Source organism: Crinia signifera, chromosome 12 (assembly GCF_055691185.1).
Source record: "Crinia signifera chromosome 12, ASM5569118v1, whole genome shotgun sequence".
NCBI lineage: Eukaryota > Metazoa > Chordata > Amphibia > Anura > Myobatrachidae > Crinia > Crinia signifera.
In genome coordinates this window covers 23,892,033-23,919,122 of record NC_139228.1, presented here as the reverse complement: position 1 = coordinate 23,919,122, position 27,090 = coordinate 23,892,033, and the positions used below count along the sequence as shown (strand labels likewise).

At 46.6% G+C, this 27,090-nt stretch overlaps 1 protein-coding gene across 1 annotated transcript in view; it reads right to left on the bottom strand.

Annotated features, from left to right (window-relative positions):
* The window catches only part of GPR176 (G protein-coupled receptor 176), a 34,172-nt gene extending 7,556 nt beyond the window's left edge, over positions 1–26,616 (bottom strand). Inside the window, exons 1-2 of the mRNA XM_083167503.1 lie at positions 25,924–26,616; positions 6,737–6,989 (exon numbers count right to left, since the gene is read on the bottom strand). Of these exons, the coding sequence (XP_083023629.1) occupies positions 6,737–6,989; positions 25,924–26,119 (449 nt within the window). The 5' untranslated portion in view covers positions 26,120–26,616. The remainder of the gene's footprint in view (positions 1–6,736; positions 6,990–25,923) is intronic.
* Between the last annotated feature and the right edge of the window lie 474 nt (positions 26,617–27,090).

Sequence of the window (27,090 nt, the reverse complement as noted above, 5' to 3'; positions counted from 1 at the left end):
CCCTGACGGAATCAGAGTTTCCTGCATTAGGAACCTCAAGTCGGCCAGGGATTTTCCAGAGGTGGTCCGCCAGAAGGTCCAGGCTGAAGTGGCCCTGGGCAGGATGGCGGGCCCCTTCCAAGGGAACCCCCTCCCTGACATGTGTTTTTCCCCTCTCGGGGTGGTCCCTAAGAAGACCCCGGGTAAATACAGGTTGATTCAGCACCTGTCACACCCCCACGGGGCGTCTATAAACGACGCCATCCCGGATGAGTTCTGTAGTGTGCAGTACCAGCTATTTGACGAGGTGCTGGGCACAGTCCGGGGTTTCGGCCAGGGAGCACTTATGGCCAAACTGGATATTGAATCCGCGTTCAGGCTCCTCCCCTTACACCCTAAGTCCTTCAGGTTCATGGGCTTTAGGCTAGATGGAGGCTGTTACATAGACAAGTGCTTACCGATGGGCTGTTCTGTCTCCTGCTCTTACTTCGAGAAATTCAGCACGTTCCTGCACTGGTGCATACAGAGCAGTACAGGCTGTGCGGGCGTAGCCCACTACCTGGATGACTTTCTCTTTGTGGGACCAGGAGACGACGGCACGTGCGCCCATATATTGTCACGGGCGGTTTCCCTGCTAGAGGAGCTGGGGGTCCCTATAGCTGCGGACAAGACGGAGGGACCCACCAGGGTCCTGTCTTACCTGGGCATAGAAATAGACTCGGCTGCGGGTTGCTGCCGCTTGCCCGAGGATAAGGTGGCAAAGCTTCAAGGGTTAATAATTGAGTGCTTGCAGAAGAAGAGGATACAGCTGAGACTATTACAGTCCCTGCTGGGGTCCTTTAATTTTGCTTGCCGCATCATTCCCATGGGGCGGGTATTCTGCCGCAAGCTCGAGAGGGCCACGGCGGGGGTTCGGGACCCCCACCACACGGTCAGGCTGTCACGGGAAATGCGAGACGACATGGAAGTGTGGTCCACATTCCTGGGGCAATTTAATAGGGAGCTTATATGGCCCACGGAGCCCGAATCCAGCAAGGAACTGCAGCTCTTCACAGATGCTGCTGGCTCCACGGGATTTGGGGCTTATTTCCAAGGGGAATGGTGCGTCTCACGGTGGCCACAGTCTTGGATTGACAGGGGTTTCACGGTCAATCTTTTGCTGCTGGAACTGTTCCCCATCATAGTATCAGTGCAGCTGTGGGCAGCGGAATTGGCAAATCGGAACATAGTGTTCTGGTGTGACAACTTGGGGGTGGTACACGCAATTAACAATCAGAGGGCGGCTTCCCCTGAGGCCCTCAGGTTGCTGCGTTACCTGGTGCTTCATTGTCTGAGGTACAATATACATTTTAGGGCTAGACATGTCCCAGGCATAGAAAACACTATAGCTGACGCCCTGTCTAGGTTTCAGTTTACAAAGTTTCGGGAGCTTGCTCCTGAAGCGTCACCCCTGGGGCTTAGGTGTCCAAATCTTGTATGGCAGATCATAGAATCGGCATGAAGGGTTTGGCACTGCTGTCACTGGCGCCCTCAACCCGCAGGGCTTACGAGGCGGCCTGGAGGGATTGGGAAGATTTTCAGTCTGTGCCTGACACTAGCGGTAAGTCGGTCGAGGACCGGTTACTCGCATTCGTATGGGGGCATTATGTAAGAGGCAGATCAAAGTCGGCTATGACGGCGGCTTTGGCGGGTATAGCTTTCCACAGCAGGCTGAGAGGGGAGCAAGATCCCACGGCCTCTTTTGTATTAAGTAAGGCTTTGAGGGGCTGGGCTAAGCAGCGGCCAGTGCCTCCTGACACTCGGCGGCCTATAGACGAGCGCATGCTGGGGGAGCTAGTGGCAAATCTGGACAAGGTGGCTGATAACCCTTTCGAGGCTGCGCTCCTGAAGGTGGCCTTTACATTCGCCTTTTTCGGGGCATTCAGGATTGGGGAACTGGTAGCTGCGAGCAAGAAGGCCCAGTCTGGTCTCAGGTCGGAGGACGTGGTTCTCCATGAGGACCACGTCCTGTGCAGGATACAGAGATCCAAAACAGACCAGTTGGGAAAGGGTAGTTGGGCCACCCTGCGATCCAGTGTGAACCAAGCCATTTGTCCTGTAGCATTGTGCAGGGACTACATGTCTCTTAGGCCGGTTGGAGCCATGCAGTTTTTGGTGCACACAGATGGTGTGCCCCTCACCCGTTTTCAGTTCGGGGCTGTGTTTAGACGGTGCTTGACCGGCATAGGCCTGAGGGCTCAGGATTATGGGACACACTCCTTTCGCATAGGGGCCGCAACATGCGCAGCAGCGGCGGGGCTTCCACCCTCTGCCATACAGAAGGTAGGGAGGTGGAAGTCATCGGCTTATAGGAAATATATAAGAATAGATAAGTTAGATAAGGTAGATAAGTTGTAGAATGCGCCTGTTGCGCCAGCCCAAAAACGTAAGTTTACAATCGGTTCTGGAACGGCTAGCGTTCGGGAATCGACGGTGTGGAGTGAATTTTTTACTTTTTCCTCTGAGATAGAACTAATTCAATTCGGCTGTCACCAAAGTTCACCGGAGGTTTTTTAAGTTTTTCACCTTCACTTGGGCTGTTTACTGTATTCTGGTTGTGTTACAGTGTATAATATATTGATGTTAACGTTAGGTTTTTTCTCTTTCAGCCTTTTCCCTTTCCTCATCACATCAGGGGAGAGTTTGGGTAGTGGGCCACTCATATATTTTTTGGGCGGCCAGGCATCCCATGGCCTCCAGAGCTTTAGGCTTGCTACGAGCTGACTCAGTGCAGTGGTTTGGGGTTAGGGGACTTCAGTGGGGTGGGCTTTATAGCCTGCTGGTTTCCAAGGCCCGCAGTTCAGGTCCCCCCAACACATTGATTATACATCTAGGGGGCAACGACCTGGTTAAAAATACGGGGCTCTCACTCATGTGTAGCATAACGGCTGACCTGGAGCGCATTGCGGCCCTTTGGCCAGGAGTGCGGTTAGTGTGGTCTGATATCGTCCCCCGGCTTCAGTGGCGGGGCTGCAGGAATGCAGTTGCCATAGATAGGGCAAGGCGAAAGGTGAACCACGCGGTTTCCAGGAGGGTGAGCGCCATGGGGGGTAGGGCAGTGCGGCACCCCACGATAGTTAGGGAGTCGGCCCACCTTTATAGGTCAGACGGGGTCCACCTGTCTGACGCGGGCATGGAAATTTTCTTGGGCGACATCTTTTCTGGCGTGACTCGGCAATAGGAAGGCATTAGGTCTAGTTGAGGGGTGGCGGGCCTGGTCCCGGGCGACCTTGTTAGGTCTGGGGAGCCTTGGCAGTGGCGAGAAGGCGCTCTCGACCAGCAGTCGGGTGAGGTGTCAGGTGGTCACCGTGCGGTATTACCCCCCCCTTGCCAGGACGGTGGGCGAGTCCCGAAATGAGCGGGGACGGTGGGCACTTCCTTGAGGTGTCCGCGCCTTACCTTAGAGGGGGCGGGGAGCCGTCACGGTGCAGGCTGTACCTTACGTAAGGGGTGTGTTTGTTAGATTGGAGCGAGGCAGTCGCTGCCATTGACATACACCTCTGACTGGTGCTGGTCTCAAGTGCTGTCTTGGCCATCCCTTTGATAGACTAACAAGGGTCATACCACCTAAATAAATAACTTGACCATTTTAAACTTATGCCATGGTTGTCTGAGTCTTATTTTTAGATAAGGTGTCCGCGTGAATTATTTCTAGGAGATTATTGTAAAGGTAACAACAAAGGGCAACCAATATAATCCCTTGGGCGCCTTAGGCAAAACGAAGGCTGCCTAAGCCAGAGTGTAGTTAAGAGCCCGGGGATTTAGGGGTTAAACGCAGATACACATGCAGCATCAGAGCTGTGTGTAATTCTTAGACAGGTTAGCATGTGGTGCTTATGGGCCAATCAGCACCCAGAGGGGAGGTAGCTTAAGGGGGGTATATAGGGTCCAGCTTGGGGGAGGAACTTCCTCTTGGAATCCGGATTCCCACCCTCCCATCCCTTCTTTTCTTTCCTCTCTCTGGTGCTCATTGCCTTCGGGCTGTCCAAACAATTCGGTTAAATTTAATTTAGTTTAAAAATCGGCGAGAAGGCGCTCTCGACCAGCAGTCGGGTGAGGTGTCAGGTGGTCACCGTGCGGTATTACCCCCCCCTTGCCAGGACGGTGGGCGAGTCCCGAAATGAGCGGGGACGGTGGGCACTTCCTTGAGGTGTCCGCGCCTTACCTTAGAGGGGGCGGGGAGCCGTCACGGTGCAGGCTGTACCTTACGTAAGGGGTGTGTTTGTTAGATTGGAGCGAGGCAGTCGCTGCCATTGACATACACCTCTGACTGGTGCTGGTCTCAAGTGCTGTCTTGGCCATCCCTTTGATAGACTAACAAGGGTCATACCACCTAAATAAATAACTTGACCATTTTAAACTTATGCCATGGTTGTCTGAGTCTTATTTTTAGATAAGGTGTCCGCGTGAATTATTTCTAGGAGATTATTGTAAAGGTAACAACAAAGGGCAACCAATATAATCCCTTGGGCGCCTTATGTATGTTACAATATACAGTATAACATGTGGGGGGGCGATAGGTGTAAAAAGAGTTTATATGGTGGGTTAGTGATAGGAAGGCATACATATTAGATGTGGGTGGATGATAGTCATATATGTGTATATAATGGAAGTGGGAGGGGGAAATAGTCATATATGTATGTATAATGGATGTGTGGGGGCTTCTAGTAATATATGTATAATGTATATTATGGATGTTTGTGGGGGATGTGTGTGTGTGTGTATAATGGATTGTGTGTGGGGGTTTATATACATGTATGTATGATGGATGTGGGGGGTTAGGTTTTGGCGCTAGCGGGAGTGTTAGGGTCGGCTGCAGGTGGGGGGTAGGGTTAGGCTGCAGGTAAGGAGGGAAAAACATCAAATGTTTACCATTTGATGGCGACAAACATCGTAATGCCACCATCGAATGGTAAAAATACTACCATCGGGAAAAAAAAATCGATGGTAGTGAAACATCGCGATGAGATGGCTAAAATCTCCCTGAAACTAGTTTTCAAAAGTAGGCAAGTATGATTTACCCTGCACAGAAACAAAATAACTCACACAAATCTAACTCTCTCTCTCTATACATGTTACATCTGCCCCACCTGCAGTGCACATGGTTTTGCCCATTTTGAGAACAAATTTGCACTCAGATCTGAATAAAGGCCAATATGCGTACATGCATGCACACGTGCAGTCGTTGGATAATCAGTTTGTACACTTGGAGTCGGATAATCTGCTGGACTGCAAATTCACTAATTAGTGATCCATGGCGAATTAGGCCAAATGGCTGCCACTTCTACAATCACAGAATATTCAAACATTATTATTATATCATCTCAATGACATTCATACATTTTGATCATTTTTAATTGTTTAATATAGTTATGTTGATACTGTGGTAAATATATTCTGTTTTCAGATACCTGCATCTTTAGACTACTGTATTACGTTTTCACATTCTGAACACAGTGTGGGAACCACTGATCTAGCAGCAACTTGAACATGGACAGGAAGACAATAATGTGGTGCTTTTCAAATACAAGAGCACTATGTATGCCACCAGGTGGTGCTGTAGCAACCCTTTAATTATCCTTTCTCTGTGTTTTATAATCAAAGCCATTGCAGAGCACATGAAATGAATAACGTGCGCTTTATGTCTGTAAATTAGTGTGAAAGCATTCTATACTCATACCCCTCAATTCTGCTGATTACAACTGGACATTCCGGTTATTTGGAGACTGTCCCGCTGTCCCTCTAGCGGATGGCAATTTCCCACAGATGGAGGGCAGTTGGGGGAGCTGGAGATCACTGCTGCTCCAATGCTCACAGAGCAGTGGTGATCACTAAAGAGAGAGCGGGGAGTAAGGGAGAGGGGGCACAGAGGGATCCGGGGTCTGCCCAGTCGCTAGGGGAGCGCTTGGGCATGCCCCCGAAAATGCTTAAAAACAGGGGTCACGGTGCTGGACCATGCTCCCTTTACACGAGGCCATGCCCATCTGCACCATAGCTCCACCCCCTTTTCAGGCGTCACGGTAGCTCGCGATTTGGGAAATAAAAAAGTTGCTTGTAAAGCCACATACACAATAACTGCATTGGCGGTAGCCCAGCGGGGGGTGCCGGCATTGGCAAGTGCATACACATGATGGCGGTTTCGAGGTGCGTGGTGGCAGGGGTGTGACGGCCGTCATTAAGGAGGACCTTCCTCGCCCAGACAAGGGAGGGGGACAAGGACAAGGGAGGGGGTCATTAACCCCACATGGGGGCGCGTTAACAACATCAACAAGTCGTTAACAACATCAAGCCGTACACACTAGAAGATAACGTAAAAGATATATTTCAGAACGGGCTTTCTGAAAGACATCCTTTACTTTATCTTCCAGTGTGTATAGGGATCTAAAGGTGGCCATACATCAGAAAGATATTGTACCCAATCATACAATCTCAATTGATTGCAAGATGGATTGTATGCAGATTGTGTGGACATTGTGTGTCCAAAAACCACCAAGGACTGCCGGGGAATTGAAGGGAAATTGGACACATTCATGAGCGCAATCGATCTTAAGATCGATCTTTCTGATGTATGGCCAGCATAAGACCCATACACATTAAGACGATCCTGCCAACACCGATATGATATGACCAATATCGTCTAGTGTGTATGGGGCTTTAGTTTGAACACTCACTGTACTACTTAGCATTTCCAAATGGGTATCACAGCATCTGTATTTACCTGTCCAAGGCAATGGCAGCGAAGCTGAGGATGGTCACAGAGCAGAAGACTTTGTGCAAGAATTTAATGGTCTTACAGAAGAGAAGCGTGTAAATCCACCAACAACAGTGTGGGCTGGCACTGAGCACAATGTCAAAAGGCACACACACCAGGCTGGCACAGATGCCAGAGCAAGCCAGGTTCTTCATGAATCTGTTGGTCACGGATTTGAGGACAGTTGTTCTGCAGGTTGACCAAAGGACAATGATGTTTCCTGCAAACAGAATATAAATGACATATATTAAATAAAGTTACATGGAAAATAAGGAGCCTTACAAAAATTGTATTCACAAATTGAAGAATGAACAGGTATACCACCTGTCAGGGGGGCCCTGGTCTGGACACACAGTTTAAAAAAAAATTGGTGGCGAGTACACCGGGTCTGAGTGCGCCAGATTTAGCTGTTCAGCAGCGGCATTGGGAGTGTGGATGTGGGTGGACGTGGGGGCAGCAGAATCACAGAGGTCCTTCTGAGCATTGCTCCACTCTCCGACTCCAGGGCCTGCCGCTTAACTTGGGAGTTTACTGTAAATCAGCAAAAGGAGGATACTTAGAGTAGGTAGTCCCTGGGTGCCAGGAGGAACTGGGTCAGACAGAGGCCACCTCCCACTGGAGTACCACCCACTCCGCAGAATCCAGCCCACCCGGCTCCCCACATTCCCATCCCAGCCGCCACCAGCAGCAGCAGGTGCCATGCCATGTCTCCAGCCCAGCAGTCCCAGACCTGGTTCCCCACCCATGTCCAGGTCACTGTGTTCCAAGGTGGAAGGTGGGTGGTTGCTCTGTGTCTGCTGCCTCCCTGCATCCGACTCTGGAAGTCAGCATGTAACCCATGGCAGAGCATGTAAATCCATGGCAACGAAAATGTTAACCCCTGGCACAGCATGTAACACCTGGCAGAGCAGGTTAATCCCATAGCAACGAGCATTTTAACCCCTAATATGCAATCAGTATTACGGTGTGTGGTATAATGTGTAATGGGGATTATGGCATGCGGTCAAATATGTAATAGGTATTACGATGTATGGCATAATGTGTACTGGGCACTACGGTGTGTGGCATAACATGTAATGAGCATTATGGAATGTGGTATTATATGTAAATTTTTGTCCCTGTATCCACCTTGGAAGCAGTGGCGTAACAACAGGTCCACAGAGGAGCTCCGTCTGTGGGGGCTCCAGGAAGTTGTTGTACCGGGGCCCAGGATTTCTCTTGGCGGCCCTGCTTGTCAGCAATGCAATTTACCTTCATACACATACAGGGATGGACTGGGGCTGCAACTTTGATTCATTTGCTTTCGGAGTCCCTGTCTTCAGAGACATCCATCCCACCAATAAGATCACATATTGCAATACAAACCTGGGTGGTCGCATTGTATATGCAATCCTATGGTAAATGGGCCCCTAAATCAGTCCAGGGGCATTGGTCCCACCTACGGTGGCGTGGACTTGCTCACAATGTGATTGGGCATGTGCAAACAATTAAAATGTCAGAAGGTATGCATATACTTCCAATTAGAAAGTAGCATATTGATTACTCGACCCAGGCAGATACATTTCCTACCGCAAGGTACAACACACAGATAGATGCAGTGACCGCAGAGTGTATTTGTTGACATTATCAATATTCACATCAAATTTAATTAAATATTGATTGGATAAGGAAATTCTTTGGGACCCCACCTAGCAATGCTCCAGGGGGAAATTTAATAGGTTGAGAGATTCAGAAAGTGAGAGATTTGGGGGCCCATTTATGAAGGATTGCATTTACAATGCGATATGGGCAGAATATTACAGCCCAGGATCGCATTGTAAAATGCGATCCCATCGGCGGGATGTATGAACCCAGAGGCGTTGGGACAGGTCTCCGAAAATAGCTCATCCCTGCGAAGTCTGGAGCCAGAAGCCGGGGGGGTCTGCGCATTCGCAGTTATGCGCTGACCCCCACCGGCGGCACTGACCACACTGCCGCCAAGGTGTGTAGCCCATAGGCGACAATGTGCTATCGCCATATCAGAATGGCGATAGCCCAGGGGTGCGAAGCCCTATGGGGGATGCAGCCGGCGGCGGTGAAGGGGTTTTCGCAGCAGGGATCGGAGATTCTTAATATTTGCTGCTAACCCCTGAAAACGGGTGTTTTCGAGGATTTAGACGCAAATATTACTTGATAAATGCGGCCCTTGGTAAGATATCTCCATATATATTTTTGGTACTCTTTACCTAGCACGGCGCCCACGATTTTGATCGGTAGCAGGTAAAAAAATCGCGGGCATCGCGGGCATTGAATGCACTAAAAATCGGGTGCGACGCGACCGACGCGATGCCCGCGATTTCCCATAGGGACCAATGTTAAATTTCTCAATTGACCCGATTTTACTGTTCAATGCCTCAATTGACCCGATTTTTCCATAGGAAACAATGTTAAATGGCCCACAGAGGCCAAATAGCCACCCTGAAGTGTGAAATGGCCCCCACAATTGTTAACGCCACCCCACGATCAACGTCAACCCGAAGCGTGGCGAGCGCAGCGAGCCCGCGAGGGGCGGCGGCACGCGTCCTAAGACCTTTTCATACCCCCACTATCCACGTCGGCGTGGAGTTGAGAATAGAATAGTGTGGCGCCACTGAGCCCGAAGCGTGGCGAGCGTAGCGAGCCCCGCGAGGGGACACGGATACCTTCACAGGTAAACGCGTCCCTTCGCGGGCTTCACAGGTATCCGCGTCCCCTCGCGGGGCTCACTGTGCTCGCCACGATTCGGGCTCGGTGCCTCGCTGTGCTCGCCACACTATTCTATTCTCAACTCCATGCCGACGTGGATAGTGGGGGTATGAAAAGGTCGTAGGACGCGTACCGCCGCCCCTCGCGGGCTCGCTGCGCTCGCCACGCTTCGGGTTCACGTTGATCGTGGGGTGGCGTTAACAATTGTGGGGGCCATTTCACACTTTAGGGTGCCTATTTGGCCTCTGTGGGCCATTTAACATTATTTCCTATGGAAAAATCGGGTCAATTGAGGCATTGAACAGGAAAATCGGGTCAATTGAGACATTTAACATTGTTCCCTATGGGAAATCGCGGGCATCGCGTCGGTCGCGTCGCACCCGATTTTTTAGTGCATTCAATGCCCGCGATGGCCGCGATGGGCGCCGTGCTAGGTAAAGAGTACAATATTTTTTAAAGCGGCAATCATTTACACTGCAAAACCAGTTTGATTTTAAAGTGTGATTGCCGCTTTAAAAAATCTTCTGATTCTCTCATCCGATTAAATTTCACCCTAAATCTCCATTACTGCTGGGGTGAATGGAAAGTAAGGGGGTCTTAAAAATGTGACCCCCTAAAACTGAACAAGTGATATAAACTAATGGTTCTCCTGTAGATTTGTATGTAGGTAATGGGAAAAGCCATCCAATAAATATTGTCCTTTATTTTGACAAAGAAAATAGCTTTGTAACCAAGCGTAACAAATCGGTTATTTGTCATTATTATTACGGTGATGCTCCTCATAGCATGGTTGCTATTGGTTACAAGTCTGCAGCTAAGTATATGAATTGGGCTTGCACTTGAACGATTGAACTGTATAAATCCATAACCGGTGTAAATCCATGCTAACGGCTTCATATTCTATTCTGTATAGAACCTAGGGCTTTTATACTACTCTTCACAATGTCTTAGCCTAGAACTAGCACATTACTTATACGGCCTTTCTGTACCCTTGATTAGCAACATGATTGCCATGGCTGAAGTGGATATTACAGAAAATGGAAGAAATCCCACCAGTGTAACCCACAGTCTGTCCCTGATAACTACATAACATGATGTTCTGTTCCTGATCACAGCCGTTAATTCAATGATCCTTTAACTGCATATTGCAGGAATAAGTGCAAAACATACTCCAGACACGTGGCACAATCTACCAGACAGTATAATGGAAAAAAGGGGGGTTTTCCTGGTATACCTGCGCACTGAATCTATCTAAGTGTGTACCTAGGACTAGCAGCGGCACTTCTAATGGATGACTGAGTCCGTTCGTGGTTTACAATATAAAGAGAATGGGTTTGGTGCCGCGCTCTGTCACTAGGATTCTACCAATGGTTGGGTGAAATAAAAGAGTATTTTTATTTATTGTATAAACAGTGTCTATGCAACAGAACACTTGCTCTTTTCAGTACATTGTCCAGTCTGTGAAGGCTGGAGGAATGTACTCCTTCAAGAGCAACGATACTTTACAAAAAAAAAGAAAAAAAAATGTATATACATATATATCAAGAAAAAATGTCAGAAATAACAAAAATTTGTCTACGATAATTTAGACAAAATCACATTAGCTCATAACTGATGTGTCTAGAACCGACAACACAGTAAATTAGGAATGAAAGTGTATAATGATGTGGGGGAAAAATGGGTAAATGCACGCAAATAAAATGGAGCTATGATTGTATGTCCAATAAATTGCGTGGTGTGTACACTCTAAAATAATGGGTGCACAATAATTGTCTCGGTTTCACAAAATAAATCCTTAGTGATGGTGTAGTGAATTAGTTCAGCGGCGTCCCGCTATTTGTAATCCTCTGTACAGTATAATAGACCACGAACAAGGCACCAGCAGTATTAAATATCATTTAGACCAAGACATAACAATCCCACCTGAACAGACCAAATTCATTCTAGACAGTATCACATTCATCCTAAAACACAACTATGTTTGGTTTGAAAACCAATACTACATTCAGACAACAGGGACAGCGATGGGCACGAGATTTGCCCCTAGGTACGCTAATTTATTCATGAGTTGGTGGGAGGACCACTACATATGGGTGGAGGACGGACCAGGGGCAAATATTGTGCTTTGGAAACGCTATATAGATGACATACTGTTAATATGGAGAGGAGACGAGACATCCCTACAGAACTTTTTACAATACATTAACAACAATAACAACAATTTGATATACACCAGCAACTACAGCAAAAAAGAAGTAGTATTCTTAGACCTGAAGATCTTTATTGAAGATGACAAAATACACACCAACACGAACAAAAAATCAGTCGATGTCAATAGCTTCATACTATCCACTAGCTGGCACCACCCAAACTGGTTAAAATCAATCCCAAAAAGCCAATACATCAGATTAAAATGTAACTGTACCAAGAACACAGACTTCATAGAACAAAGCAATAACATGATAACACAATTTACAGAAAAAGAATACAAGCTGACAGACTTAGAAAAAGCACGCAAAGAAATAGAGGGAGTAGATAGGACTGATCTCCTAAAATACAAAGAGAAGAACAGTGGGATATATCAAGAAACACCTTTCATCACCCAATACTCACAAGAATCCAAACAACTTCAATATATACTGAAAAAACATTGGCCGCTACTATTACAAGACGAAACACTTTCAGATATCCTTCCAGAAAAACCAAGAATAGTATACCGGAAAGCCCCGGATATAAAACAGAAATTGATTAAGAATCACATTCCCCCAAAAAAACAAACCCAGCAAACCATGAACAACAAACCCAAAAAAGGTTTTTACTATTGTGGGACATGTGCAGGATGTACAAATCAAAACCAAAAAACAACCCAACCAGTCACAACCTACACATCTGCATCAACCCAAGATACATACAAAATAAAAAATAGAATCACGTGTAATAGTAAAGGGGTAAGATACCTGCTAGAATGTGGCTGTAATAAACATTATGTGGGACGAACAACAAGACCCCTAAAAACAAGAATCAATGAGCACATTCGTAATATCAATAAGAAAAATGAGGAACACAATCTATCAAAGCACTTCTATGATCACTGACATTTATAGGCATCGCAGAAATTCAAAACAACTGGAGGGGAGGAGACTTTATACATAAGATCAACAAACTTGAACTCAAATATATGTATGAGCTGAAAACACTGAGACCGCGGGGACTAAACCTAGACAATGAGGTGAAAGCAATAGTAGGGAAAAAATGACATATATATGACAGTTGAGACAGATGACCACTTAATAAGCAACAATACGACCGCCCCCAATAAAACAAACCCTCAAGTCTAGAAGCACTCCAGAACAAGCACAATAAATACCATAGTGCAGGCCTGGCCAACCTGTGGCTCTCCAGATGTTGTCAAACTACAAATTCCATCATGCCTTGCCACAGATTTGCTATAAGGGAGTGTTAAAACTGTGGCAAGGCATGCTGGGATTTGTAGTTTCACAACATCTGGAGAGCCACAGGTTGGCCTGTCCTGCCATAGTGTTAGACAGATTAAATGTATAGATCTAATAATAGAAAAACTCACGCAATTAAAATGAACCAGTATGTAATTATCCACCAATTAGATGCATTGAACTCCGTGATTAACTACATTCCTAACAACTACCACTAATAACGTCTAGAATCCGTTAATAGAACACATTGTAATGGTTGTTAAGAAACAATAACATTGTAACAAACGGAACAGCGGTGGATGTTACACATAACAGCAGACTGACTTGCGCATGAAATTGCCCAATCAGAGACAGCGCACCAGAACCAATCAACATAGAGAGGACCAAAATGGAGGGACATTTAAACCCAGCGACACATCAAACAAACCATCTCCCTAGAAGAAGGCTAGATAGCCGAAACGCGTTGGAGGGTCCACAAACAGATCCATTTAACAAATAGCCATATCCGAGAACCGACATCCGTGATCATCACACTATCCAGCGGTCGGCGGGTGCACACGCCGCCACGCAGCAGAAGCCGGGACGAGACGGACACAGATTTGGGTGTAACGGCAGCGGTGAGTATCTGCAAGAGGGAGAGCGGGTTGAACCAGCGGGGTCCTGTCTAGGAGGATAACGGTCACCGCAAAGGAAACGCCAAGAGTCCTGAAACGGTGAGCCGTGACAACTCCCCAAGACTGGCAGCAGCATCTGTGTATCCTGTGGCTCGGTCAGCCGTGCACCACACGTAGCTGCCGGTGTCGAATGGGACACAGACGTAGCTTCACCTGTCCGGGACCCGGGGCTCCCCAGCCACCTCCACAAGACCCTTTCCGCTCCCAAACACGAATACGCACAGGTACCAACAATACTGTACAGAACTTATACCACAAAGGATTACAAATAGCGGGACGCCGCTGAACTAATTCACTACACCATCACTAAGGATTTCTTTTGTGAAACCGAGACAATTATTGTGCACCCATTATTTTAGAGTCTACACACCACGCAATTTATTGGACATACAATCATAGCTCCATATTTTTTGCGTGGAATTACCCATTTTTCCCCCACATCATTATATACTTTCATTCCTAATTTACTGTGTTGTCGGTTCTAGACACATCAGTTATGAGCTAATGTGATTTTGTCTAAATTATCGTAGACAAATTTTTGTTCTTTCTGACATTTTTTCTTGATATATATGTATATACATTTTTTTCTTTTTTTTTTTTGTAAAGTATCGTTGCTCTTGAAGGAGTACATTCCTCCAGCCTTCACAGACTGGACAATGTACTGAAAAGAGTAAGTGTTCTGTTGCATAGACACTGTTTATACAATAAATAAAAATACTCTTTTATTTCACCCAACCATTGGTAGAATCCTAGTGACAGAGCGCGGCACCAAACCCATTCTCTTTACAATCTACCAGACAATGGGGGTGATTCAACTGTGATCGCAAGGGGCCGAATTAATCCCTGTTCCGATGGTGGGGCAGTTTTAAGGTGCTCAGTAAACAGCGAATGACCAATGCTTAGTGAGCCAACCCAAATTATGCCCATGCATTTCTTCATTTATCACCTAAAAAGAGGTAATGTTGCCCATAGCAACTGGTTTCTATCACTTCTCTATTGCATCCTTGAAAATGATAGACAGGTTCTGAATGGTTGCTATGGACAACATTACCTGTTTTAATTTTTAGAAGCTTTGGTAAATTTAGCCCTAGAAGTGTAAAATATACACAGTATCCCGTAAATACATTTTTGCAAATACAAAGAACATGACGGCTGATACACATTGGACGAGCTAATGACTCATCAGCTGTGAGTGATTTGTTAGTGTACATTGATCGCCCCTTTTATAACGGATGAAGCTATATGAGGTGAGTCAATCAGGGTATTTCTAATGACTGACAGCGCAACGGTTCTGTTCGATCGTGGAGTTGTGCAACTAATCTCATCAGTAAATGAAAATCAGTGGCTACAGCAATTAATCGCTGCATAATTCACAGTTAATCCCTAATTAAACATTTATGGGATATTCCTTAACGGTGATCCCTATAGAGAGTCACTGTGGATTTGGCAGTGCTAGCACATGCGCTAGCCCCTGGGCACCATTCTAAGAGAGGACCAGGGGCATTGGAAGAAGTGGCATTGCAGTCCGCTAGGGGTGGCTGAAATATGTTATTGTGCCCCGGATGGTCACCCAGTGTTTATATGTGGCTATGTGCAGTGGCGTAACTATAGCTCCGGGAGCCCCCGCGGTGACTTAGAGGCGCTAGGTAAGTTGGGACTGCGGAAGCTATTGCTGCTAATGGGGCTGCCTCCACCGAGTCTGTTGCTTGCCGGGACCAGCAGAGCTTCCTGTCTGCAGTCCCGGCACAAATACCCCTCACAAAATGGCCACCCCCTCACAGCAGACTGTTATGCTGTAATGCGGCGGCCATTTTGCAAGTGATATTTTATATGTAAGAGGAGAAGCATCGGGACCACAGACAGGAGGATTTGCTGGTCCCAGCAGGCCAGCGGCTGCAGCGGTGAAGGGGTAAGGGGGGGGGGGGGTAAGAGGAGTGGGGGGAAGGCACACAAGTTTTAGTGGCTGGGGCACACAAATTTTAGTTACGCCACTGGCTATGTGTGTCCAAACAGGCAAATGCCGCCCCGTCGAACAAGGAGAAATCATTCGATGGTCGCTCCCATGGAATGATTTCTCCAACCTTCGTGCTGAAATGCCTATACTGACTTCTCAGATGCCCGCTATCCACCAAATTGGGAGCGGGCGTTGCCATCATGTGATATCAGCCGCCCAGAGAATGCATGGGCACTCCTGCGTTCGCAGTGGGACGCCCAGCATTTTAATGGGCCTGCCCACCATTTTTGTGTCCAATGCGCCCACCACTGATCAAATGCCGCGGCAAGTGTGAAACTCGCCAAAGGCGTTTGCCCCAGGGGGTGGTACATGCGCATATACCCCTGTAAGTCAGATCACGACTGTCGGGCATTTAACAGTTGGGATTCCGGTGCCGGTATACTGATCGGCGAAATCCCGACTGTTGGGAGGTCATCCGGCACCCATTAGGGTTGGTGTAGGTTTGGGTTAGAAGTTATGGTTAGGGTGAGGTGAGGCGTTGAGTAAGGGTCATAATTAGAGTAGATATTTTAAGTGTCAGTGGTTCTCAACCCCGGTCCTCAGGACCCCCCAACAGTTCACATTTTCCAGGTCACCCGGCAGGTACACAGGTGCTCTCATTATTCACTGACAAAGATCCACAAGTGGGGTTAATTACTTCACCTGTGATTCTGTGTGGAGACCTGGAAAACTTGCACGGTTGGGGGGTCCTGAGGACCGAGGTTGAGAACCACTGGTATGTGTCCTTGATTTACAAATCTAAAGTTCTTTAGTCCTGATATCCATTCTTGGGACTAAAGGTGCGTACAAACGGTACCAGGATGCGGTCAATTTCCCGGCGATCCACGTCCCCCCCTTGTCAGGATTTCGGCGGTCGGGATTCCCGCGTCGGGATTTTGACCACCGGGATTCCATACCGAACACACGGTACCATTTAGTGTGCTATATAGTACCGTGTGTATGCACTATCCGTATGATGCGCACCCTCGCAGGTTGTTTGAGAGGGAGCTGCTAAGATGAACAAGCTACTCAATTCTGGCTAGAAAGCATACAATAGTGTAGAATAGCTGTGACATCATATCGTACGCATATCGTACATTAGTTTATGCACAAATCTTATGCTTTTGACCACGAGACGTTCTTGGGAACGTACAGAACATGAATCATGCCATGGGTACGCACCTTTAGTACAAATCAGAACTGAACTAAGCCTTGAAAAGTGATAAAATGGAGAGTGATAAACCACCAACCAATCAGCTCCTGTCTGACATTTTTCAAACCCAGCCTGTAGCATGGCAATCAGGAACTGTTTGGCTGGTGGTTTATTATCCTCTCCATTTTAGCATGTTTGAAGCTTAGTACATCTGGCCCAAAGTCCCTGAATGCCTGACCGGACAGGTCATCAAACTGCCATTCCAAAGCTTGAAGTGTCAGGGGGGGAGCCTATGACAGCTGTCACCAGGGAGATGGGGAAGGAGAGATTTCACCCTCCCCATATAGTACAGACTGTTCTGGTTTTTACTCTCTCCTCCTCTCTATAGTGACAGCTATCACAGGCATCCCCACCGGGTGGGACATCCCCCCGGACGGGACACCGGCTCCGGTTTTTACCCATGCTCTCCATTCTTTCCCCAGCACTACTAAATAACATGAAATAAAGAGATTATTACTCCCCCTGATAGCACAGGGCAGCGGTACAATAACATCCCTGGGCCCTGTATCAAAACTGTGGGGGAGGATCCGCTCTGTGCCCTGGGGGTGACCCGGCGCTGCCTCGAGGGCAGCGTGATACAATACTGTAGATAATGACTCTATTTCCTCCTCTGTGTCTGTTTCCTGTGATCATACATTTATTCTGCACACATTCTAAATATAATCCGCCGGCTCTGTTTACTGAGGAATCACGCAGCTAAATATACATTTTTGCTTGCTTGCCCGCCTCACACTCTCCCCTGAGTCTGCCACTATCCCTGGCTCGGTTGCCCTGGTAACCGTGTCTTTTTCACACATCCCCCTGCCTTTATGTATCATTTGGAAGTATTTTTCCTTTAGTGAATCTTGTTACAATTACGCTCTTGACACATATTCCAACCATGAGCTCTCTATATCTATACCATGTACACCGTGTACTGTTGCTTGCACATGTAACACACAATGCTGTCTTTCACAAAGCAACAGTCTGTGCATTGTATTACATAATACCTCATAGAAATACTTGTGCTGGTATCACTGACACGTTGGTGCCATCATAGTCAAATTAGTATTAGTATACTATGTACTAACCCTTGTAACAAGGGGATGCGGTCATTTGGTCTACTGCATTATGGTAGAAAGTCATTAGGTCGAATCCATTAGGTCGACATGCTAAAAGGTCTACATGACTCTAGGTCGACATGGGAAAAGGTCGACATGATTCTAGTTCGAAAGGTCATTAGTTCGACAGGTCATTAGTTCGACAAGGTCATTAGTTCGACATTGTCTATGTCGACATTCACAAGGTCGACATGGAGTTTTTCACTGTTTTTTGAGCCAACATGTGCCGACAGGCGGTATTTCATGCCCTACCATCCACTAGGGCGTGGTGGGAGAATAAAATAGTGTGCCGAGCGTAGCGAGGCACTGTGCCCGACGCATAGCGAGCGCAGCGAGCGATGCGAGGGGATGCAGTGCACTTTAAACTGTGTCCATGTCGACTGTGTTGACATTCAGGTAAAAAAAACAGTGAAAAACCCCATGTCGACCTTGTGAATGTCGACATAGACAATGTCGAACTAATGACCTTGTCGAACTAATGACCTGTCGAACTAATGACCTTTCGACCTAGAATCATGTCGACCTTTTCCCATGTCGACCTTTTAGCATGTCGACCTAATGGATTCGACCTAATGACTTTCTACCATAATGCAATAGACCAAATGATCCCAACCCGTAACCAGGCCATGTAACAAGTGGTAAAGTGTATCAAGCTTCAAAAAGTGATAATGTGGAGAGTGATAAACAACCAGCCAATCAGCTCCTACCTGTCATTTTTCAAACACAGTCTGTGACATGGCAGGTAGGAGCTGATTGGCTGGTTGTTTATCACTCTCCATTATATACATTTTTGAAGCCTGATACATCTCGCCCAAGATGTGTTTAAAAAATGACAGTTATGCCAATCTTCAATAAAACTTGCATCTTAGTAAATAAACCCCTATTTATTAAATTGTGGTGAGGGGGATAAACTACCACCAAAGTACTAACCAATCAGATTAATTTTACAAGCACAGTCTGTGGGATGAAGCCACTCAGCTACAGTTTAAGGAGAGTTACAAGACATACCCCAAAAAACTGCACTTATTCGGTTTTTTAACATTCAATTTCTATACTTTGAGTACATTTATGCCCATTCCTCTTCACTCTTTCAACATGGGCAAAAAAGGACCCAAAATCTGTCAAAAATGGCCGCAAATTTTGAGCAAAAGTCATTGGAAACTCACGGTCAAAAACACCATGGATCGGAGAATTCGCTGACGATCCATGTGGTTTTTGTTCGTGCCAGAGTTTTTAACTAGTCAAAAAATCAGCATGGGCATTAAATAGGGCAAATCCAATTTGCCTTAAAAACTGCAGAAAATTGCAGACTGGTCGAAAAATCTGGCAAAGATTGTATGTAGAGTCCCTGTCACAACGCAATTCACAATCCTCCGCTGGTGCATCCTGCCACACGTTGCTGGGTCCCGCATTATCAATAATCACATACGCACTAACATATGCGATTATTAACACATAGGACAGCTCTTCCGATAAGAGCTGTCCTATGCAGAACGTGACCCGGTAGCCCCTCTGCACATGCGCAGAGGGACGAAGGCAGAACATGCTGAGTGGGATCTATGAAGGATCCCTCAAACAGCGCCCATAGGCCTATAGGATAACGCAGGCTTTTGCTGGCGATACCCTCCACAGCAAAACTTTGACATGCAGGTTTTAGTGCATCGGGAAATGCACAGTTCTTACAGTATTTTTCCCCCTGGTACATCTTGGTCTCAGTGAGGCAGATGTGGTGCGTGACTGCACTGGCTTTACTGTGACTTACTATTGGACGTTCTGTCAGTCACAGACACAACAGGCAATGCCATTAAGAGATGTTTTCATGTAGAGTGCTTCATGTAGGAGGCCACATACTGCTTTTCCTGCAGTCCTAGCCAGCATCTATGGGCTGCAGCTGATGCAGTCCGTAGAAACCGGTGTTTTGCGGATGCTTTTATTTATTTTTTTGCTGCGGCTTGTGCACATACTCTGACCCTTGCCAGATACATTGCACATGTGACGGGGGGGGGGGACTATGTAAAAAACCGGACCCGGACAAGACCCCGGACCACCAGACCGGCCATCAAAATCTGCAGTCCAGAGCTTGTAGTGTCCGGTCCGGGTGGTGTCCTCTCCTGGGGGGGGGGTGTCTTGTCCGGGGGGATGCCTGTGATAGCCTTCACCAGGGACATGGGGAAGGGGAGATTACAACTTTACCGTGTGGTCGGGACCGTTCTGGTTTTTGCTACATGCCCGGACCATACAGGGAGGGCTTTATTCTCCCCCTCTCCCTAGTGACAGCTGTCAGACGAAGCCGCCCCCCCCCCCCCCCCCCCCCCCGGAACAGGACACCCCCCAGACCGGACACAACAAGCTCCGAACTGCAGATATTGATGTCCGGTCTGTAGGCAAGGAGGGAATGCAGCCTACAGGTAGATGCTGCAGACTCTTCATATAGTACATGATATGAGCCGGGTGGTGAATCCATGATGATTCTGCAGCTATTGTGGCTACAGAAAAGTGTAACAGGATAGATTTGTGCAGGGATCCAAATATGTTCAAACATATATGGAAACCTGTAAAAAAGAATAAATATAGGAAATCTGTTGCTTAGGATGAGATACAAGGTTACAACAGAACAGTAAGGTTGGTAGAACAGGTGGGAATGGGAGATAAGGTTTTGGAGGTGCCGTGTGAGGGGAATGGGTGCAGTAAGTTATATATTGTGCAGTATCTATTGATGCTATAATATATAATGAGGAAAGTATTAATTAGCCTCATTATGAGGAAAGTATTAATTAGCCTCATTAACTCTAATCATTGATTGCATGTAGTTTTTATATCAATACATGGAAGGTAATTACATTACATATTAAACGCAATTGAATATAAAGGTGAAATACAGTAATTAGCAAGTCAATAGAAACACTTACTATGGGGGGTATTTATTAAACGTTAGTATACGAGTACTGTTCCGTCCTTCATTAACGTGCATATTTTTGAATGCCACTAGGTTTGAATTGTAGCAGATAAAACCTAGCATCATCTTGCAAGCAACTGCTGGAGAGAACATACACGATAACCAATATGCCAGTCTGATCTGTACCAGGCTTTAACGTCGTAGCAGTAGGTCCCACCGCTTTACGGAACTTTATATAGTAAAATGTCGACCATGTTGACTTTCATTATGTAAACAGTGATGAAATCTGAATTTGTTAAAATGACAACATATCCTCCAACGGTGACTTACTGGACCTGCTCCTTATGGTTACAGATCCATCTTCATGGTCCCGGTGATCATGTGATTGTGACTTACAGGCCAGACCTCCAATAATTCAGCATTCAGGCGAGTATTTCTGCCTTATTGCTCTTCGTCTGGGTTACCTCAGTTCATTAAAGTATTAGAACTTCATTTGCATAAACATTTCCTCACCATAGCGCTTCTCTGAGCATAAGGTGGAATGTTTCATATCTGCATATGTATGGAGGCGGAAGTTTTTATTGTTGGAACGCACAGTATAAATTAGCATATTCGGTACTTGTGAGTTATCTGGGCGCCCGATTTCTAAATCGGGTCGGATCGGGCACATCGCATCGCATGCGACCATCAGATGCGATGCGATGCGATGCCCCGATTTTTCCATAGGAATCAATGTTAAAATGGACTGAGACCATTTTAACATGGAATTCAATGGGAAAAAGGGGTCCTTTTCATACCCCTACTATCCAAGTGGGCATGGAGTTGGATATAAACCTGTGGCGAGCGTAGCGAGCCACCGAGCCCGAAGCGTGGCGAGCGTAGCGAGCCCCGCGAGGGGACACAGAATACCGTCCGCTCGCCACGCTTCGGGCTCGGTGGCTCGCTACGCTCGCCACAGGTTTATATCCAACTCCATGCCCACTTGGATAGTAGGGGTATGAAAAGGACCCCTTTTTCCCATTGAATTCCATGTTAAAATGGACTCAGTCCATTTTAACATTGATTCCTATGGAAAAATCGGGTCATCGCATCCGATGGTCGCATGCGATGCGATGCGATATCGCATCGCATCTGATTGTATGCCTTAACTTAAGGCATACAATCAAAAAATCGGGCGCCCAGATAACTCATAAGTACCGCATATTCTACTATGAGCAAATAGGCATACGGCCAAACCATCATGAGCCCCATTGTGTCTAAGCACCGACCTCCTAGTAATAGACCTAACCTCATGAATATTGCTTCTGTCCACAACATGGCCTGCCCCGATATGTAGCGGTAGGTGTACTTTTGTGTGAAATTTGTAGACTATGTGAAAATATATTCCGAAATTCCATTTTTTGGGGGAGCTGTTTAAAATAAAATACCAGATGGCCTCTAGATTTCGCTCCAAGCCTGATATTACTGCGATTGCGGTTAAAGATTCTCACTAATAAATGTAGGTACTTATGTATTATCTGGGCGCCCGATTTTTTGATCGGGTCGGAAAAATCGGGTTGATCGCATCGCATGCAACCAAATCGCATGCAATGCGATGGACGCGATTTTTACATTGGATTCAATGTTAAATGGTCCCTGAGAACCGATTTTACATTGGGTCCAATGTTAAATGCCCCCCAGACCCCATTTTTTATTGTATACCCACCCTGTTCATACCCCCACTATCCATTTGGGCATGGAGTTGATTTTATATAGCGTGGCGAGCCACCGAGCCCGAAGCGTGGTGAGCGGATGCGGAATACATTCCTCTCGCCACGCTTTGGGCTCGGTGGGGGTATGAACAGGGTGGGTATACAATAAAAAATGGGGTCTGGGGGGCATTTAAAATTGGACCCAATGTTAAATCGGGTGTCAGGGACCATTTAACATTGAATCCAATGTAAAAATCGCATCGATCGCATTGCATCGCATCGCCTGCGATTTGGTTGCATGCAATGCGATGGACCCGATTTTTCCCCAAAAAATCGGGTCCATCGCATCTAAATGTATGCCTTAAGTTAAGGCATACAATCAAAAATCGGGCGCCCAGATATTACATAAGTACCTAAATGTATCTTTTCACAGATGACATCCTTGTTCATCTTTCGAAGCCCCTTACCGCTCTGTTCAATCTCTTCCGCCATCTGAATTCTTCTACATCCGAGGCCCTCACATTTCATCTACCTGACACCCTTAAAAATCTACTAAAACTTAACTGTAACTTCAAATAGAGTAATTCCTCCATCAAATACCTGGGCATCCATATCACTAGGTCATATTGCCAACTTCCTAAGGCTAACGATCCCCCACTTAAAGAAAATAATCTATTAAGTATGTTCCATGGATAGGTCGTGTTAAGGCAATAAAAATGAATATACATCAGCATCTTCTGTTCCTATTCCAACACTTCCCATCCCAGCACTGATTGCCCTTCCCCGCTCTTTGTAAACTTCTTGTTCACAATTCTCATGGAACCACCAGAAGCCATATATTTAGCAAGAGCTTGACTTTTTTAACCACCGGAGGCCTAGGTTTTCAGAGATATTATGACATTACAAACCTCAGCCAGATGCTTATCTGGCACACCCCACCTTATGTTAAATGTTGGGGGGATCTGGAGGGTGATCTGGTTAATGACCCCCCCCCCCTCGGTCACTCCCTGGCTCTTAGCAAAACATAGCCCCAAATCCACATGACCAAGTCCAACAGTGACTCTTGCATTATCTATATGAGATAAGGACCACTTCTCTCCCATGAACCCTTCTGTGGAACCATCCACTGTTTCCCCCACTGCAACTGTCTGAAATGGCCTTTCAATAGGCCGCATTGGGTATCACAAGTGTCTAGCATGTCATAGGTAAAATTGCGCCGCATTCACTCCAGGAGCTCCAGAATTAAATACGGTATTTCCATGACCAACTTTTTTCACTATCGGTAATTGTCTCACTTCATTCGCTCCTCCTTCCTGACCTCTTCCATTCTAAATTTCTCATTATTGAGCATTGCTGTTTCTTTCTGCCCTATTGACAGTTACTTACTATTCTAGCCCCAGACCTTGCCCTCCTCTTGCACCATGAACATGACTGGGCTCTGTAGATTGTGAGCTTGGCCTGCAGAATTGGGCCTGCCTAATAGTCTCCAACTCTCAAAACCTCTATTAGAGTTGCAAGTAGCGAAAAATCTTATGAAGTCCTTACAAGATGGTATTTGGTCCCAGAATGCCTATCCAAAGTATGCGCTAAAGTTACTCCACTTTGCTGGTGGCATTGTGGCCAACCATGCTACATCTGGTGGTCCCTTCTCATCCTGGCATATCTATAATTGGGGCCTCTGCATCCAAGAAGGTCAATGCAGCCATTTAATTATAACCACCCCATCCTACATGTGCAACATCAATAAAACCCGGGACTGTGGTGCAGCAACCATGTTCATGGAGACCTACGCATGCGCAGTAGACTATGGCACAGTGTCGGAGACTACTACACCGCCAGAGAGGAGGGCGCCCAATCAGAGCCATCACATGGGCCCCCTCCTCTCTTAAAGCATCTTTACCTGCCTGGCTTATGTTGAACGATCAGGATACTCCCCAACACTGCCTTGCAGTCATAGACAGATTAAGGGGGTCATACAGGGCTTCCTGTACCCAAGGCCCCCCATTGCCAGGGCCCCCCCTGGCTGGAGTACAGCAGCAGCAGGACCATGCAGCCAGAATGCAAGCAGAGACACAGGAGTATCAAGTTTCATGAGCTGTACCTGGAATGGGTCATTTTAGGAGATATGCATAGTCTAATATAACCCACCACCATCACTTACACCAACTTCCACTAGGGCCCCCCTGTCTTAAGTGCTCCGGGCACCCCCAAGGCTTAATCCGGCCCTACTTGCAGTAGTTAGTTCCTCCTCCCACATGCCCTCCATAACCCTCCCAGCTTCCCTCCCTGCACTCCACCACTACCAGGCCCATCCTTTATAACAGTGCATGTTTTATAGGTCTACTTATTACAACAATTAAAATATTAGCTCCACTGCTGTTGAACACCCTTCGATTGCCTCCATGCGGTCCACTCCCTCAACGCTCAAATCCCCCCCCCCCCCCCCCCCTTCAATCTCCTCAACAAGTTAAATGTTTTCTTCTGGATGTACTGTAACCATTTATCCAATACTGCACTGTTTTACTGTTTGTCTTTAAAAAAAAAAATGTCAATGTCAATGGGAAAATGTCATGCATATCTGTAAGCGGCCTTTCTTCGTGTCAGTAACACGCCACTTTGCTGTAAAATGAATAACACTATTATACAATCATTTTATATTTCTATCACCTGTAGGAGTACAATCCAAGTCTAATACTAATAATATGAGAAATGTATAAAATATTTTTTTTAGAAATAAATGAATTAAATCATCTTTGTCAGTGTAATACGGACATGACAGCACACGGAGGTGATACAGTCCACAAGATCAAGACAAAAGGCTGTCACAGCAAGTCTGAGCTGATGAAATGAATTCAGTTGGAGGGATTCCATGTTTGTTTTTGTAGTATGGCAGGAGGCAACTTACACGGAACTTCTCCTGACTTTGTCGCAGCTCTTCAATGGCTGCGATGCAAATTTGGCATCTAAAACACTCGCTTGTCACGTTTTAGGAATTTCAGAGGGTTGTAAAAAAAAATATGGCTGCGGATCGTAGCGATATTCTTATGTACATGCCAGAGATTGTGACATAGGTATAAATGAACAAAAAGCTTCTAAAACTGAAGAGCTGATATTGCCCATAGCAACCATTATATTCTGTCTATCATTTTCTGGGATGCGATACAGAGATCCATAGAGCACCAAGCACTAAATAGGCTGTTTGATCACCTATACCATAGGGTAAAATTACTACGATGGGAGTTCTATCGAAGATGGGATGTTGCTATGGACAACAAATCACATTCTATTTATTATCTTCTAGAAATAAATAAGTAAATTCTGATTGGTTGCTATGGGCGACATGCCATCTTCAATAGAACTCTCATTTTATTACATACATCCCAATGACTCTATCAGGAGTGTTAAACTTACCCAGCAGAGACCCAATGAAGATGATAACTTGGACGCTGGTTGTAAAATGTCTGTAGCTGAGCCCATCGCTGCTGCTGCTGCTGCGGTTGCTCCAGAGCACTTGGGAATGAGACACGTTCCTGATCTCTAAGGCTCCGGCTTGCAAGAAGCCAATCTCAGTTCTATTCCTGAAGAACAGGCTGCCATTATAACCCATTGCGATGCTGAATTCCACCTACAGCATCCGCTGCTGCACTCACTCCCTCGCTGCTGCTGCTCCAGGAATTAAGGCTCTGTAGCCGGCAGCTCTGCAAGTCCCCTGGCTTTGTGCGGCCATCGCAGAGCATGGAAGGGCTGCACGCATCTTTCCCCTCAGCCTGTCTGGCTCTTTGCATGACAGGGAGAACACAACAAGCATCGTTCTCTGCTGCTCACCCCCAGCAGCAAGCAGCGTCTCCAGCATAGGATCATGGCAGAAGGAGGTGGGGGGGGAGAGCTGACCCTGAATCTCATTGCTCTGAGTCTTTGCCCCTGTGAGACTCTCTCAAAGCTCACTCCACCTCTAGCAGGAAATCCTCTGGCATGTGAGATCTTCTTTACCTACACAGGCTAAAGACAGCAGGGATAGGATGAGCAGGCACACACGGCACGACAGATGAGATGCTCTGCATGCAGGGACGCTACAGCCAATCCCTATACAGTAGGATACAGTTATCCATTCCAGATTTTTGATGTCCCTTCTAGAATAAAATAACAGAATGCCCTGAGAAACATCAGAAATGGAACGTGTCATGGCACTCCCAGGGGGTGATACTGGGTGGGATGCAGGGAAACAGTTGGACGCCGAGTGTCCCATGGTTTTCCTCTGCGCTTGCGTCAGCGCCGCAATGTGGTTGCGCCACTGTGGTTATCGCAGACAAAACGGCATGGGGATAACTGCGATTGCAACCGACGTTTCTGAGTTGCAACCGGGGAATCACAGGCGCGTCCCAGGCATGTCGTTGTCCGTTACTGTGACCGCCTTGGAATCATCCCCGGAATGTGCAAATCTCACCGTTTTCCATTTCATATCAGTTCTATCAATTGTAAGCAGGTTTTCACCTGGTTCTCTCCCATCAACGGCAAAATCATTCTACATCGGCCATAAACCATCAATGATTATGAATCATCGATGGCCATCCCTACCTC